This window comes from Hylobates moloch, unplaced genomic scaffold, assembly GCF_009828535.3.
Source record: "Hylobates moloch isolate HMO894 unplaced genomic scaffold, HMol_V3 SCAFFOLD_8, whole genome shotgun sequence".
NCBI classification, from domain to species: domain Eukaryota; kingdom Metazoa; phylum Chordata; class Mammalia; order Primates; family Hylobatidae; genus Hylobates; species Hylobates moloch.
The window spans coordinates 35,184,788-35,199,173 of record NW_026652283.1 but is presented as its reverse complement, the minus strand read 5'-3'; the positions used below and the strand labels follow the sequence as shown (position 1 = coordinate 35,199,173).

Sequence of the window (14,386 nt, the reverse complement as noted above, 5' to 3'; positions counted from 1 at the left end):
GAGTTCGAGACCAGCCTGGCCAACATGGTGAAACCCAGTCTCTACTAAAAATACAAAAATTAGCCGGGTGTGGTGGTACATGCCTGTAATCCCAGCTACTCAGGAGGCTGAAGCAGGAGAATCGCTTGAACCTGAGAGGCGGAGGTTGCAGCGAGCATAGGTCGCGCCACTGCATTCCAGCCTGGGTGACAGAGTGAGACTCCGTCTCAAAAAAAAACGAGCTTGAGTGGACCAAGACCCATTGTGAACTAGTTATAAACCACCTTTTCTTTTTTTTTCCCCCCCAAGACGGAGTCTTGCTCTGTCGCCCAGGCTGGAGGGGAGTGGCGCGATCTCAGCTCACTGCAACCTCCACCTCCTGGGTTCAAGCAGTTCTCCTGCCTCAGCCTCCCGAGTAGCTGGGATTACAGGCACGTGCCACCATGCCCAGATGATTTTTGTATTCTTAGTAGAGACAGGGTTTCACCATGTTGGCCAAGCTGGTCTTGAACTCTTGACCTAGTGATCCACCCGCCTCGGCCTCCCAAAGTGCTGAGCTTACAGATGTGAGAAAACGTGTCTGTTTTGACTTTTCCATACTATATAATTAAGCACAAAGAATTCCTATTCTGTGGTGGTATCATTATGGATCTTTAACATGAAATATGAGCATCTTTATGTAAAGTTTTATGCAAAGATTACTTAACAAGTGTGCTGAAATCATTTTTAAAGTATATATCACTCATACTTCACTAGGCTATGCTTTATATTAATGGACTTGTTGCAATAAAGAAATGGCTTTTTCTTTCTTTTTTTCTTTTTTAGGAAGTTCCAGGTTAAAGGCAGCCTCAGCTCACGGGGCAGTTGGTGGTGGTAGAGAACAGCGCTGGGAAGGGGGCGGGAGAGAGTTACAGAAGTGAGGAGATGAAGTCTTGCACGTCCAAGACAGTGAGACAGCTCATGAGAGATGCTGTTTGAAGTGGAAGAGAGGAAGTTCGCTGTGGTGTGGTTGTGTATTGGCATCTAATCTCACTTTCTGGAGCACTCTGTTAGGTCTTTTAGAAGAAGGCTAGCAGGCCCACGGGGAAGGAGAATTAGGAAAGGTTTTCCACAGAGAGACAGAGGATCTATGATTTGGTGAGGATCAGATTAGATAAGAAGCTGACATCTAGGCATGAGGACTGATTTTGAGAGCACTCAGCTCAGCAGAAACAGCAGAGAAAATCTCAGCTCTGCCTAGCAGCCTTCTTAGCAGAGAAATGGAATTTCTGCATATTTCAATGCACTGACCCCAGATAACCAGTCTCTGAATAGTCAAATCTACATGATAGTGTTTACTTGGGGTTCAGCACCCACATTCCCTTGGCATCAATTTCTGAGGTTCAGTGTTTTGACATTTCACGGGGCTCTTAAAATCCCTCCTCTAAGGAACCTCGTAGAAGCTTCATTTAACCTCTCTTCACCATACTCAAAGCCCTATACCTAGCTCAGCTTCTTGTCCTGGTTTTAGATGTCACCTTGAATACTTTTCTCCCTCAAACTTGAGTATTAACCTTATTTGTTCAAATCAGTATCGACCAAGGTCTTAACTCCTCAAAGATAGAATTCCCGTCTGTTTAACCGGGTTAACTGTTCATAGCACAGTTGGGAAATGAAGAAACACTGCTAGCTGATTAGCTGCATGCGTTGTTGTGGAACTGACCATACTCATACTTGGCGATGTGTCCATTGAAACTGTGCCACTTTTAAATGGGTCACTGAGGGGAGGGGACTGCTTGATTTGCATTGTCGCTTGGCCCCACGGAAAAAGCCAGGCGCAGTTTGAGTCCTTGCTGCCCCTCCCTGGGCGTGGACTCTGGTTCTGATCTCCCCTGCTTTGTTTTCCTACTCTCTCTCGTGCAGAGACAGGGCAGGGCATTGTTCATGCACTGACCGACCTCAGCAGCCCCGGCATGACCTCAGGGAACGGAAACTCTGCCTCCAGCATCGCCGGCACTGCCCCCCAGAATGGTGAGAATAAACCACCACAGGCCATTGTGAAACCCCAAATCCTGACGCATGTTATCGAAGGGTTTGTGATCCAGGAGGGGGCGGAGCCTTTCCCGGTACGGACTACTTCTTTTCCCCTTTTTTTTTTTTTAAGTATATTTTGGATGTGTCTTAGCATATTTTTACATTTCCATGTAAAATTTCTGAAAATGTGAACAATTTGCTCTTTCCTTGCTAACTTCCTCCCCCAAAGAATATAGAGCCATTTCTTTCTAGGATTATCTTTCCAAGGTCCAGAAGAGGGGGGTCAGTGAACAGGAATAATTGGCAAGACCCTTGGTTAGAAGTTTCCCACACAAACTCAGGTGTGTCCCTGCCTGATGATGTGTGAACCCTTGGTTAAAAGGGAGTTCACTGTGAGATATTTGGTGAGAGATGATGGGCTTTGGGAAATTAGATTTCATTGAGTTTTGAATGCCAAAACCTCTGAATGGCAAAACTTCGGCCAGTTAGGAACAAAAGGAATTGTACAGAACAGAATTCTCAAGATACGTGTATCAGAAATGAATGTGAGGGAACAGGGTCACAACCTGAAGCTTGTTTTCTGGGGACAGAGCCTTGAAAGGGGAGTTAATGAGATTGAGGGGCACTCAGAAAGGTCACAATGGAAGCCTAAGACTAACAGGAAATATCCAAGAGCCACGAAGATGGGTTATTGACCAAAGCACCCAGAGCTGCTTCTGTGCAGTGTGCACTGGAGACGGTGGCGCTGCCCTGTGGGCGTGGAGGAGCCCAGAGCCAGGGGCACACCAGCCTCTGTTCTGATGAAGAGTATTTGGCTGTTGGAGAGACACCTTTCTGGGATACCATCTGCCTTTTCCTCATTCTTTGGTTCCATGAGTGGTTTGATTAGTCTGCAGAAGACGCAGAGCTTGATTAACTGCGATGGGTGAATTGCTCCAGTAAAATGCCAAAAGACACATAGCTTCTTGTCTTCTTTCCCACTGGAGGTTGTCCAAGGCCAGTGGCAAAGAAATCTGCCTGGAACACCTTAGCTAGAAGTGGCTCTAGCTCTGTTACATCCCTTCCCTGTTAGACTGGGCCCCCTAGAGTGACACTAGGAACCACCTGATCTCATGGGGTGGAGGCAGATTGCACAGCACCCCCAGCATCGCCCTAGAGTCGGTGCCACGTGACTGGCTACCAGGCTGCCTAAACAAAGGCCACAAAAGGAGATCCAAACGCGTAAATAAGCTGCTCTGGGGTTCTGACAACTGAGAGGTCATTGGCTCTGTGGCCCAGGGTCCATTATTTCCTGCTGTCCTCTGTGGTGGCCTGTACCTCTGGCTTGGGCGAACAGTAAAAAATCAGAAAACAGGTGCTGAGTCTCTCTCTCGTGTATGTACAGCCTCACAGACTCCGCTCTGTCCTTGCCTGGAGATGCGTGGGTACTGGGTCTTGGTGCTTGATCTGGCACTGTGGGAAACCTGATCTCAGCCCTTAGACTCTTACTGGAATAGACATTTTCCTAATCTCCTGAGCCATCTATTGGTCCTGGACAGAAGCCATCCCTGTACTTTGCCCATTAGCATCTTACCTCGTGAGCCAACCAGCAAAATAGGGCCTTGAGCCCAGCACACTTGGGTGATGACATGGGGGAAGGTTTGAGTGGGGCTGGCCTCTGTGCCTGGATACTTTATACGTGTAATTGTGATGAGGATGGATAGCAAGGGAGCCACTCCCACCTGACCCTCACGGCCTCTGTGTCACCTGTCCTCTAGGTGGGACGCTCGTCCCTGCTGGTGGGGAATCTCAAGAAGAAGTATGCACAGGGGTTCCTGCCTGAGAAACTTCCACAGCAGGATCACACCACCACCACGGACTCGGAGATGGAGGAGCCCTATCTGCAAGGTGGGCATCTCAGACCCTCAATCTCTCGGCCTCCCAGCGTGGCTGGAAAAGCAGGCCTCACACACTTCCTCTCTCTCTTTCTCCAGAGGAACCCTGAGCCAGTGAGTCTGTAAACACTTCCCCCAGCACCTCCTCAGCCTCCTTCCCTCAAAAAGAGGGATAGGGGAATTCAGGAGAACCATGTGTCCTCTGCTCCCCCAATCCCCCTCCAGCCAACCACAGGATCCCAAGAATGGCTTTGCCTGTGGGAATCACTGGCAAGTTTTTGGCATGACTGTAGGAGTGGCCCCAGGCAAGTCCTGCCCTTCGTCCGTGCCTTGAGACTGGGGCCAGCCCTGGGTCACGGCAGAGGCCGGGCAAGGCTGCTTTTTCCACATGAAGCACTGACAGGGCTGCACAGCTGCAGGAGCATGGGCTTCTGAGGTCTTCTATTGGGTCAGCAGCCAGCTGCATAGATCAAGGTGGGATGATGCCAGCAGAGCAGCTGTGACAGCATCCGGAGTATTTCCTGGGGTCCACAGTCATTTAATGCTGATTCTTCCCCACCTGTGTTTTGCCTCAGACTCAGACCACGTGGAAGAAAAAATGTCAAGTATACAAGGGGCATCCCCAGACACCCTTGAGTACATTCCAGGGGTGAGAACCACTGGCATTTTCCACGCTAGAATGCTACCGCATGGTCACAGCTGTGGGGGCAGGAGGACCAGGCAGGATGGAGTAGGGAGGCCCCGAGGTGGGGCTGGCCACAGTCCTGCAGGAATTTCTCATTCTCCACCCTGCCCATTTCTATACTTTTCAGAATCCAAAGAGGAGGGTGCTCCCCTCAAACTCAAGTGTGAGCTCTGTGGCCGGGTGGACTTTGCCTATAAGTTCAAGCGTTCCAAGCGCTTCTGTTCCATGGCTTGTGCAAAGAGGTGAGTGGCCCCAGCCCCTCCATTTCCTCAGGACTGCACTTTATGTCCCACCTCTTGCCATTAATAGTCTACCCCAGGAGGCCCATAGGGGTGGCTTCTTCAGTTTCCTAGTTCCTCGACCCACCTGGAAGCAGGATGGCATCCCTAATTCAACAAGCACGAGAGGCCAGAACCCCTAAGAGCAGGTGGGAGAGAGCAGTGGGAGTCCAAGGAAAAGCCGCAGTGCTTTGGCTCGGCTGGCCCTCCTGGGCTCCATTCGCACCCATTCGCCTTTCCTAGCCTTGACGGCCCCTGCCTTGTTAGGGCAAGCCTTGCCCAGAACCACAGCTATAGTGTTCCCTTGGTGAGCTCTCGCCCAGCATAGATCACTAATGGTCATCATAAAAACCACTGTCATTTCCTGAGAACCTGCTGTGTGCTAGTCACTGTGCCAGTCAATTGATAACGATTATCTCATCTTCAAAATAACTCCCAAGACAGGTATTACTATTGTCCCCTTTATACAGGTTAGGAAGCCAAAGCACAGAGGAGTAGTAGTGCCTCAGATGACATAGCTAATAAGCCATGGGCCTGGGGATTGAGGCTTGTCCAACTCTAAAGCCGTGTGTGGTCTTTGTACCACAATGGAAGCAGCAGCTGACCTTGAAGCCCTGAAATCCCAGAAGAGAAGAGATCTCTAGGTCCCAGACAGAGGTGCTCTGCATGCCAAGCTAGAGTTCAGCTATCTTCAGCCCTCATTCCCCTCAGGCTGTCAGGGCAGCCAGGCCACTCCCCAGCAGGACAGTGGACAGTAGTTTCCCGCCACAGGGTAACATTTATAGTGGAATAAGTCAGGTGTGAGCTCTCTCCCTGGTCCAAGTCCAGGTGTCTCAAACATTTTACAGACATTATCTCATGTTGTAAGACCAGACCTAGAAAATGAGTGGTATTACCTCCAACTCCAGATAAGGAAACGGAGGGTCAGGGCTTAAGTGACTTAAACCCAAAGTCACACAGCTAGTAGTTAGTGATGGAGTTAGGATCTGAACCAATAGATGGACTCAAATTTTGTCAGACAGCTTGGCTGTGCTCATTCTGTCTACGGCCCACAAGCATAATGACTGCTGTGAAATCCCCTGTTCCCCTGTCCCTGAAGGTACAACGTGGGATGCACCAAACGGGTGGGACTTTTCCACTCAGACCGGAGCAAGCTGCAGAAGGCAGGAGCTGCGACCCACAACCGCCGTCGGGCCAGCAAAGCCAGTCTGCCACCACTTACCAAGGACACCAAGAAGCAGGTAAGAGGCCAGCAGAGCCTGAAGCTCCATCCCCACAGTCCCTACAGCTTCCCTTCCGTGGCCCTCGACACCACGGTCCCCTCCAGCTGCCGACTTCAGCGCACTCTGCTGTGCTCTCATTCCTTGTAGACCTGTCCAGTCGAGCCTTCTGCACCCCAGTAGGTCCCTTCATTTAGACCCATGGGTGCTTACAAGGTTCCCTGCCCCCTTCCGTGGCCTTGCCTCAACATCACCCCACCTTCCAGTTTGCCTCCATCCTTGGCTTCTGGGGCCACGGAAATGGGGTGTCCCCTGGGCTGCTCAGGTAACCTCCTGCCTTACGTGGAGGGCTGGGTGAGAAGGCAGCCTCCACCCTTTGTTTTGCCACCTTTTTGCCTCCCTGAACACGAAAGCACAGAGTTCTTGAAGGTCTCTACCAGGAACATGGGTATTCAGTCATTAAATATTTTTTAGCACCAGCTGTATGCCAGAAACTCTGTTAGGCACTAGGCTGTAAGGACACAGTCTCGCCTTTAAGGAACTCCACAGCGTGGTGTGATGTTTCATAACCTTATGTATAATTTTGCCTGTTGTTTTTGTCTTAAACCTCCTTAAGAATGGTCCAAAGTTATGGTCCAAAATGTACATACAGAAGAAATTTTACATGCCATTTCAAGTGGCTCTGTGATCACCTCCTAGAACCCAGAGCCCTGCTTTAAAACTCACGTTTAGAAAAAGATAATTGCGGCCGGGTGCAGTGGCTCACGCCTGTAATCCCAGCACTTTGGGAGGCCGAGGCGGACGGATCACGAGGTCAGGAGATCGAGACCATCCTGGATAACACAGTGAAACCCCGTCTCTACTAAAAATACAAAAAACTAGCCGGGCGAGGTGGCGGGTGCCTGTAGTCCCAGCTACTCAGGAGGCTGAGGCAGGAGAATGGCGTGAACCCCGGGGGGCAGAGCCTGCAGTGAGCCGAGATCGTGCCACTGCACTCCAGCCTGGGCGACAGCGAGACTCCGTCTCAAAAAAAAAAAAAAGAAAAAAGATAATTGCAGTATTGTGTGGTACACACTACAATACTGAGAGGGACTAACTCTGCCTAGGGTAGGAGACAGGACAGCATGGAAGATGCTGTTAGATCTGGGAATTCAGACATGTAATAGTAGGCCAAGTAGAAAAAGGAGAAATACCTCCTTTGTCCATCACTGCTGCTAGAGATGGTTTGTTCCCCCATCCTGAAGAAAACTCTCTGCTCCCAGCCAACAGGCACTGTGCCCCTTTCGGTTACTGCTGCTTTGCAGCTAACACACAGCCAGGAAGACTCCAGCCGTTGCTCAGATAACTCAAGCTATGAGGAACCCTTGTCACCCATCTCAGCCAGCTCATCTACTTCCCGCCGGCGACAAGGCCAGCGGGACCTGGAGCTCCCCGACATGCATATGCGGGACCTGGTGGGCATGGGACACCACTTCCTGCCAAGTGAGCCCACCAAGTGGAACGTAGAAGATGTCTACGAATTCATCCGCTCTCTGCCAGGTAAGGCCCTTGGAAATTCCATGTCTCCCTGGAACGGCAAGGAAAGAGAAAATGAGAGACCCTCCCACCACCAGGAGGATTAGGTAGTTCAGTTAATGACTCAGGTTCAGGAACTGGGGTGCAGAAATGAGTGAGATGAGCTCCCTGCCTATAAGAGCTTGCTTATATTCAGCATAGAATGCAAACTATAAATATTCCATAGCTGTAATTCTGTATATTTTCTGGCATGGGAAGTGATCTGTGTGAAATACAGAGATGATAATATAATTAACTGTCTCTCTCCTGGGAGAGATGAGGAGGGGAGTCAGGTAGAGTGTAGGATATGTGTCAAGAACATCAAAATTAAGAAAATAGCCGGGTGTGGTGGCTCACACCTATAGTCCCAGCACTGCGGGAGGCTGAGGTGGGAGGATTGCTTGAGGTCAGGAGTTCGAGACCAGCCAGGGCAACATGGTGAGACCTGTCTCTACCAAAAAAAAAAAAAAATTTAAGAAAATGTAAACTAAATGACAGTAGACAAGTATGCCTTTGCTGGATGGAGAGACTGCAAGAGGGCGCACGTGCAGAGGCATGAAGATAGGGAAGTCTGTGGCATGGCCAGACATGGCACAGAGTCCTGCGTGGTGGAGCACAAGTGGTGGTGAAGCCCAGGATCTAGGAGCCAGCTGTAAGAGGCAAACCTTACATCATTCACAAATGCCTTCAGTGGGGCCCGGATGCATTAGTGTTTTTCTGCCAGTCTCACTCATACACCGGCCGGGTCAGGTATTCACGGCAACCACAAGCCTTGTTCTCAGAGACCACAGTGTGGTTAAGAGCACAGACTTCTGAGTCACACAGAACTGGGTTCAAATTCTGGCTCTGTCACTTAATGTGTAGTATGTTATCTCTTCATCCCCAAAATTTTTATTACACAGTTGCTGTGGGTAGGGAATTCAGGAGTGGCTTCCTGGGCAGTTCTGCCTCAGGTCTCTTATGAGGTTGCAATTAAGATATCAGCCAAGGCTGAGGTCATGTGAATACTGAAGAGCTGTGGGATCTCTTCCAAGGTGCCTCACTCACGTGATTTGCCCTGGGCTGGCTGTTGGCAAGAGGCCTTTGTTCCTGTCTACGTGGGCCTCTCCAGAGGGCTGCTCAAGTGTTCTCATGATTACGCATGGCAGTGGGATGTCCCCACAGGTAGGGATCTAGGAGCGCAAGGTAGAAGCCACTGTGCCCTTTATGATCTAGCCTCCGAAGCCACATACTGGCATTTTCACAATATATTTTTTTAATTATAATTTTTCACAATATCTTATTGGTCACACAGGTCAGTCTTACTCATTGTGAGAGGAGACTCACAGGGGCATGAACTGGGAAGCAAGGATTATTGGGAGCCATTCAGAGACAAGCCATGTAGTTCACCATGGCCCCCAGAAGTTTGTGTTCCTTCCTCATGCAGAATACCCTCACCCCCACCAAATCCCCAACAGTTTGGTCCCATGACAGCATCATTTTGAAGTCCAGGCTCTCATCATTGAACCTAGGTCCAGGCATGGATGAGGCTTCTGGGGTCCAGTTCTTCAAGTGTAAGTCCTCTCAGTCTGAAGATCTGAGAACTAGAGGGAGAGGCTGTCTGCTCCCTTCCACAAACCCCATGCCCAGTGGGACAGCCATAGGATAACCATTACAGACATGCCCATCCAAAACGGGAAGAAACGGAGTGTACAAGGTCGCTGATCCATTCCAGTTCCGAAATCCGCTAGGGTTCATGGTGGCACTTCCTCAGCTGGGACTCAAAGCCTGGGAGTGATCTGTCTTGGCTCTGCCCTCTGAGTTCTCCTTCCTTTTCTGTGAAAAGTAGCCTGTATTTTCAGTGTAGTTGTTTTCTCAGCCTACTTCCTGCTTTTTATATTACCTTGGACTTTTTTTTTTTTTTTTTTGAGATGGAGTCTTGCTCTGTCACCCAGGCTATTGTGCAATGGCGTGATCTCGGCTCACTGCAACCTCCGCCTCCTGGGTTCAAGCAATTCTTCTGCCTCAGCCTCTCGAGTAGCTGGGATTACAGACATGCGCCACCACACACAGCTAATTTTTGTATTTTTAGTAGAGATGGGGTTTCACCATGTTGGCAGGCTGGTCTCAAACTCCTTATCTCAGGCGATCCACCCACCTCAGCCTCCTAAAGTGCTGGGATTATAGGCGTGAGCCACTGTGCCCGGCCTACCTTTGACTCTTAAAATCAGTAATTCAGTATTTCTTAAAATCAGTAATTCAGTATTTCTTAAAATAATTGTGGGTTTTCTGGGAATCTTGTTGGGGTCCATTCCATTAGACAAAAACCACACCCAGAATTACCTTCAAGGATAAGCTGTTGTCTGCATTGGTATTCTTCTGAAGCTGAGGGGCAGCACGGACGGTGCCTTCACATTCTTAGAAACCCTGCTGTGAAAAGAGGATCTGTGAGGCATGCCTAGAAAATCTGTCGAGAGCCTTTGGATTGAATAGCTCTTTGAGGCATCACTTTAGATCTTTCTGAAGTCTTAACCAAAAGATTTAAGTCACATCCTAAGTTTAATCTGTAGACCATGTTTTCTTGACTGTGCCCTGAATTTGATCTTTGCCTAGAAACCATTTCTTAATGTTAGCATTATGTGCCATCTGGAGAGGCTGGGCATTTTTAAAACCGGCAGATCCCGGTTCCTTTATGTTGAACAGTTTGTTTTTACCTTCTCTCTCTCCTATTTTACTGTGAGCAGCAGTAAGAAGCCAAGCAACACCTTCCACATTCTGCCTGAAAATCTCCTTAGCTAGACCACCCACTTCATGAGGTACATTCAACTTACATTTCTGCTACCAACCACATTTTTACAAAATGTTCTTTTATTTCATAATAGAGACCCTGTTTCTTCCAATCTCCACTAAGAGTTCCCTCACTTTAGGCCTCCCCAGCAGCTTCCCTAAAGACCATGAGACTTCTATATACAGTCTCTCAAAGCACCTTAGACACTCAGCTTTTTTTTTTTTTGAGACGGAGTCTCACTCTGTCTCCCAGGCTGGAGGGCAGTGGCACGATCTGGGCTCACTGCAAGCTCCACCTCCCGGGTTCAGGCCATTCTCCTGCCTCAGCCTCCTGAGCAGCTGGGACTACAGGTGCCTGCCACAGCGTGCCTGGCTAGTTTTCTGTATTTTTAGTAGAGACGGAGTTTCACCGTGGTCGCGATCTTCTGACCTCGTGATCCGCCCGCCTCGGCCTCCCAAAGTGCTGGGATTACAGGCGTGAGCCACCGCGCCCAGCCAGACACTCAGCTTTCCACATAGTCCTTCCGGCTCCTGCCTGTGGCCAGTTCTGAGGCCACGCCCACATCTATAGAGCTATTTTATGTCAGCACTCCTTTTCCAGGTACCAGAATCTGCATTAGTTACCTATTGCCGTGATGTAAATTACTCCAGAACTCAGTGGCTTTAAGCAGCAATCACTTGTCATCTCAAGGGCCATGTGGGTCAGGAATCGAGTGGCTCGGCTGGGCAGTCCTGGTATGAGGCTCCTGGTGTCCAGTTCCTCTTAGTCTGAAGACCTGGAAACAGAGAGGTTATCTGCTCCCTTCCACAAACCCAGTATATGAGTTTGAGGTGATATGAGGTCTCAGGGAAGACGCTATACAGGCTGCAGTGTCTGAGGTCTGAAGCCAGAAAACCCACTTCCAGCACGGTTCACTCACATGGCAAGGAGGCCGGGGACCACCAGGGCCTTGGCTGCTGTCCACGCGTGCCTCTCCAGAGGGTTGCCGGGGTGGCTTACTGGTAGCTGGCTTACTCTGCAGTAAACCAGGCAGAAGAGTGAGGTGAGAACTGCTGTGCCCTTTATGATCTAGCCTCAGAAATCACACGCTGTCACTTCCTGAGCCCCTCAGTGGACATGGGTCCGCCCAGTTCACGGAGCAGGGGTCTGGACAGGGGCACACTGGAGGAGGCCCAGACCACGGCTGCTGTGGGTGAGTTGCACAACCTCTCTCAAGCTGCAAAATAAGAACAGCAGCGGCGCCTTCCTCAAGGCGTGGTTATGAGGACTAAAGGAGACAATAGATAAAGATAACTAGATCTAGATAACTAGATGCAGTGGCTGCCAGAGGTGAACACTGGCGGCTTGGAGTGACACTATCTTTGGTGGTACCCCCTCAGGCTGCCAGGAGATAGCAGAGGAATTCCGTGCCCAGGAAATCGACGGGCAAGCCCTGCTGCTGCTCAAGGAGGACCACCTGATGAGTGCCATGAACATCAAGCTGGGGCCCGCCCTGAAGATCTACGCCCGCATCAGCATGCTCAAGGACTCCTAGGGCTGGCGGCAGCCAGGATTCTGGCCCAGGGCGCCTCCTCCCGACTGAGCAGAGCCAGACAGACATTCCTGAGGGGCCCAGAAATGGGGCCAGTTGGAGGGCAGGGGCTCTCCCTAGGGGCATAGCTGGTGAGGAGGTCTGGGCACCTCCTCCATGGCTCTCAGGGGCCTTTCATTTCTGTGGGAGGGGCAGAGAGGTAGGTGGCACAGAAGATGGGGCTTTATGCTTGTAAATATTGATAGCACTGGCTTCCTCCAAAGTCCCAATACTCTAGCCCCGCTCTCTTCCCCTCTTTCTGTCCCCCATTTTCCAGGGGGTATATGGTCAGGGCTCCCCAACCTGAGTTGGGTTACTTCAAGGGCAGCCAGCAGGCCTGGATGGAGGCCTAGAAAGCCCTTGCCTTCCTTCCTCCCACTTCTTTCTCCAGGCCTGGTTAACTCTTCCGTTGTCAGCTTCTCCCTGTTTCTGCAGCAGCCAGGGTTCTCCCCCCTACGCCCTCTGCAGGTGGAGAGAGAGAAGCTGGGCCCAGCCGGGCCGTGCCTGCTGGCACAGACGCCTTAACGCTGTGTGTATGACTGTGTGACTGTGTGGGAGCCTGGACTGACAGATAGGCCAAGGGCTACTCTCTGGCATCTCCAGGTGTTTTGTAGCAAACAGCCACTTAGTGCTTTGTCCTGGACTCCACTCAGCCTCAGGATGGGGAATAGCCAAGAATGGCAGCCTCAGTGCAGAGGCAAGGTCAGAAAGAGACGGCGCTTCAGAGTTTCCTTTCCAGACACCCCCTCCCCACACTGTGAAGTTCCCCTGACTGCCCTCCTGGTTCACAAAGAGCATTAAGAAAGCTGTGGTGGTCTGAGCAACATAGCCCGGAGGGCTGAGCCTCCTGGCCTGCCTGCCCGCCCACCCTGGGAGTCCCAGTGGTGAGGCTCAGAGAACTTCTAAGGGGAGAGAACAGCTGGAGTTTCTGTTGATGTGAAGAAGGCAGCTCTTGGCCTCCCACTCCCACACTTCTTTGCCTATAAATCTTCCTAGCAGCAATTTGAGCTACCTGAGGAGGAGGCAGGGCAGAAAGGGCGAGGGCCTGCCTCTGACCTGCCGTATCCTTTGCAGGAAGGAGGCAGGCACCTTTCTGAGCTTATTCTATTCCCCACCCACACCCCCAGGCAGGGTTGGAAATGAAGGACTTTTTTAACCTTTGTTTTTGTTTTTTAAAAATAAATCTGTAAAATCTGTCTCTTTGGTGACTTTCTCCCCTAGGAATGCCTGTCTCTGGGCCCAAATGGCTACTTTTCACCCATACAGAGACAGGTGGGTCCCTGGGCTGGGGAAGGGACCTTAAGTGGACAGCATATCCACCACACTTTTCTGAGGCTGGGTCATTTGAGGGTGCCCTCAGCTGCAGTTCACACAGGTAGATGATAGCAGCTTTCTTCACACGGTGTCCCTTGGAGTGAGAGGGTCCAGAAGCCCTTTCTGCTCTGCGCTCCCCTACCCGCCATTCCCACTTGGGAGATGATGACTGTTGGGCTAGCAGCCTCTAGACACCTGGGGCAGAACCCAGACTCTCTCCCATGTTCCAGCACACACCTCTCGATAGAGCTGCACAGCATCAGAATAGCCTTGGGATGGCTTTGGTTCACTAAGCACGTGCATGCTCAAATAGAAAACGATTAGGGCAGAGATGAGGCATCTAAGCCTTGAATAAAGAAGAGAAAGGGCATTCCAGACCAAGGCAACAAGTGCAAAGGCACAAGCATGAACATGGAAGTGCAAATGAGAGGCAGGTGAGCTGGCTGGATTAGACATGTGTGCTGCTAACCGTGGCCTGTGTTGACCACATGCCTCTGAACCAGGCACTGTGCTAGAAATGAGACTGGGGTGAAGCACAGAATAACCACGTGCCCTCTTGTGTGCAGTGAAAGCTACCCCACATCTATGGGGAGAGGGGGGAAAGGGGCAGCTTGGCCTCACTGCTCCTCCTCCTCCATCAGATTTTTCCTTAAGGGACCATTTCCACCTGTTAAAAATTTAGATTATGGGTGCTCACATCTGTAAACCCAGCACTTTGGGGAGGCTGAGGTGGGAGGATCGCTTGAGGCCAGGAGTTTGAGACCAACCTGGGCAACATAGGGAGACCCCATATCTACAAAAAATATTTAAAAACAGGCAAGGTGGTGCATACCTGTAATCCCAGCTATTCTGGAGGCTGAGGTCAATCGCTTGAGCCCAAGAGTTCAAGGCTGCAATGAGCTATGATTGCATCACTGCACCCCCAACCCAGGTGACAGACAAAACCCTATTTTTTTAAAAAAAAGAAGGGGTAGGGGTGGTTTGAGGGTCAGGCCACAACCTACTGAATCACAGTCTCTAAAGGACAATTACTTACTTGAAAGTAACTTTCAAGAACCAACACTTACACCTTAGTAACTCCTCTTTGGAAAGCCTATTAAAATGCAACTTTCTTGGAGGAGAAACAGACTGA

The 14,386-nt window shown here is 50.4% G+C and overlaps 1 protein-coding gene across 7 annotated transcripts in view; it reads left to right on the top strand.

The window, feature by feature from the left end:
- The window catches only part of PHC2 (polyhomeotic homolog 2), a 154,945-nt gene extending 141,809 nt beyond the window's left edge, over window positions 1-13,136 (top strand). For all 7 annotated transcript variants that reach the window (XM_032160170.2, XM_032160169.2, XM_058443461.1 and 4 more), the window contains 6 exons: window positions 1,882-2,084; window positions 3,750-3,879; window positions 4,679-4,793; window positions 5,929-6,070; window positions 7,312-7,588; window positions 11,750-13,136. In XM_032160170.2, the coding sequence (XP_032016061.1) occupies window positions 1,882-2,084; window positions 3,750-3,879; window positions 4,679-4,793; window positions 5,929-6,070; window positions 7,312-7,588; window positions 11,750-11,904 (1,022 nt within the window). In that variant the 3' untranslated portion in view covers window positions 11,905-13,136. The remainder of the gene's footprint in view (window positions 1-1,881; window positions 2,085-3,749; window positions 3,880-4,678; window positions 4,794-5,928; window positions 6,071-7,311; window positions 7,589-11,749) is intronic.
- The last annotated feature ends 1,250 nt before the right edge of the window (window positions 13,137-14,386 follow it).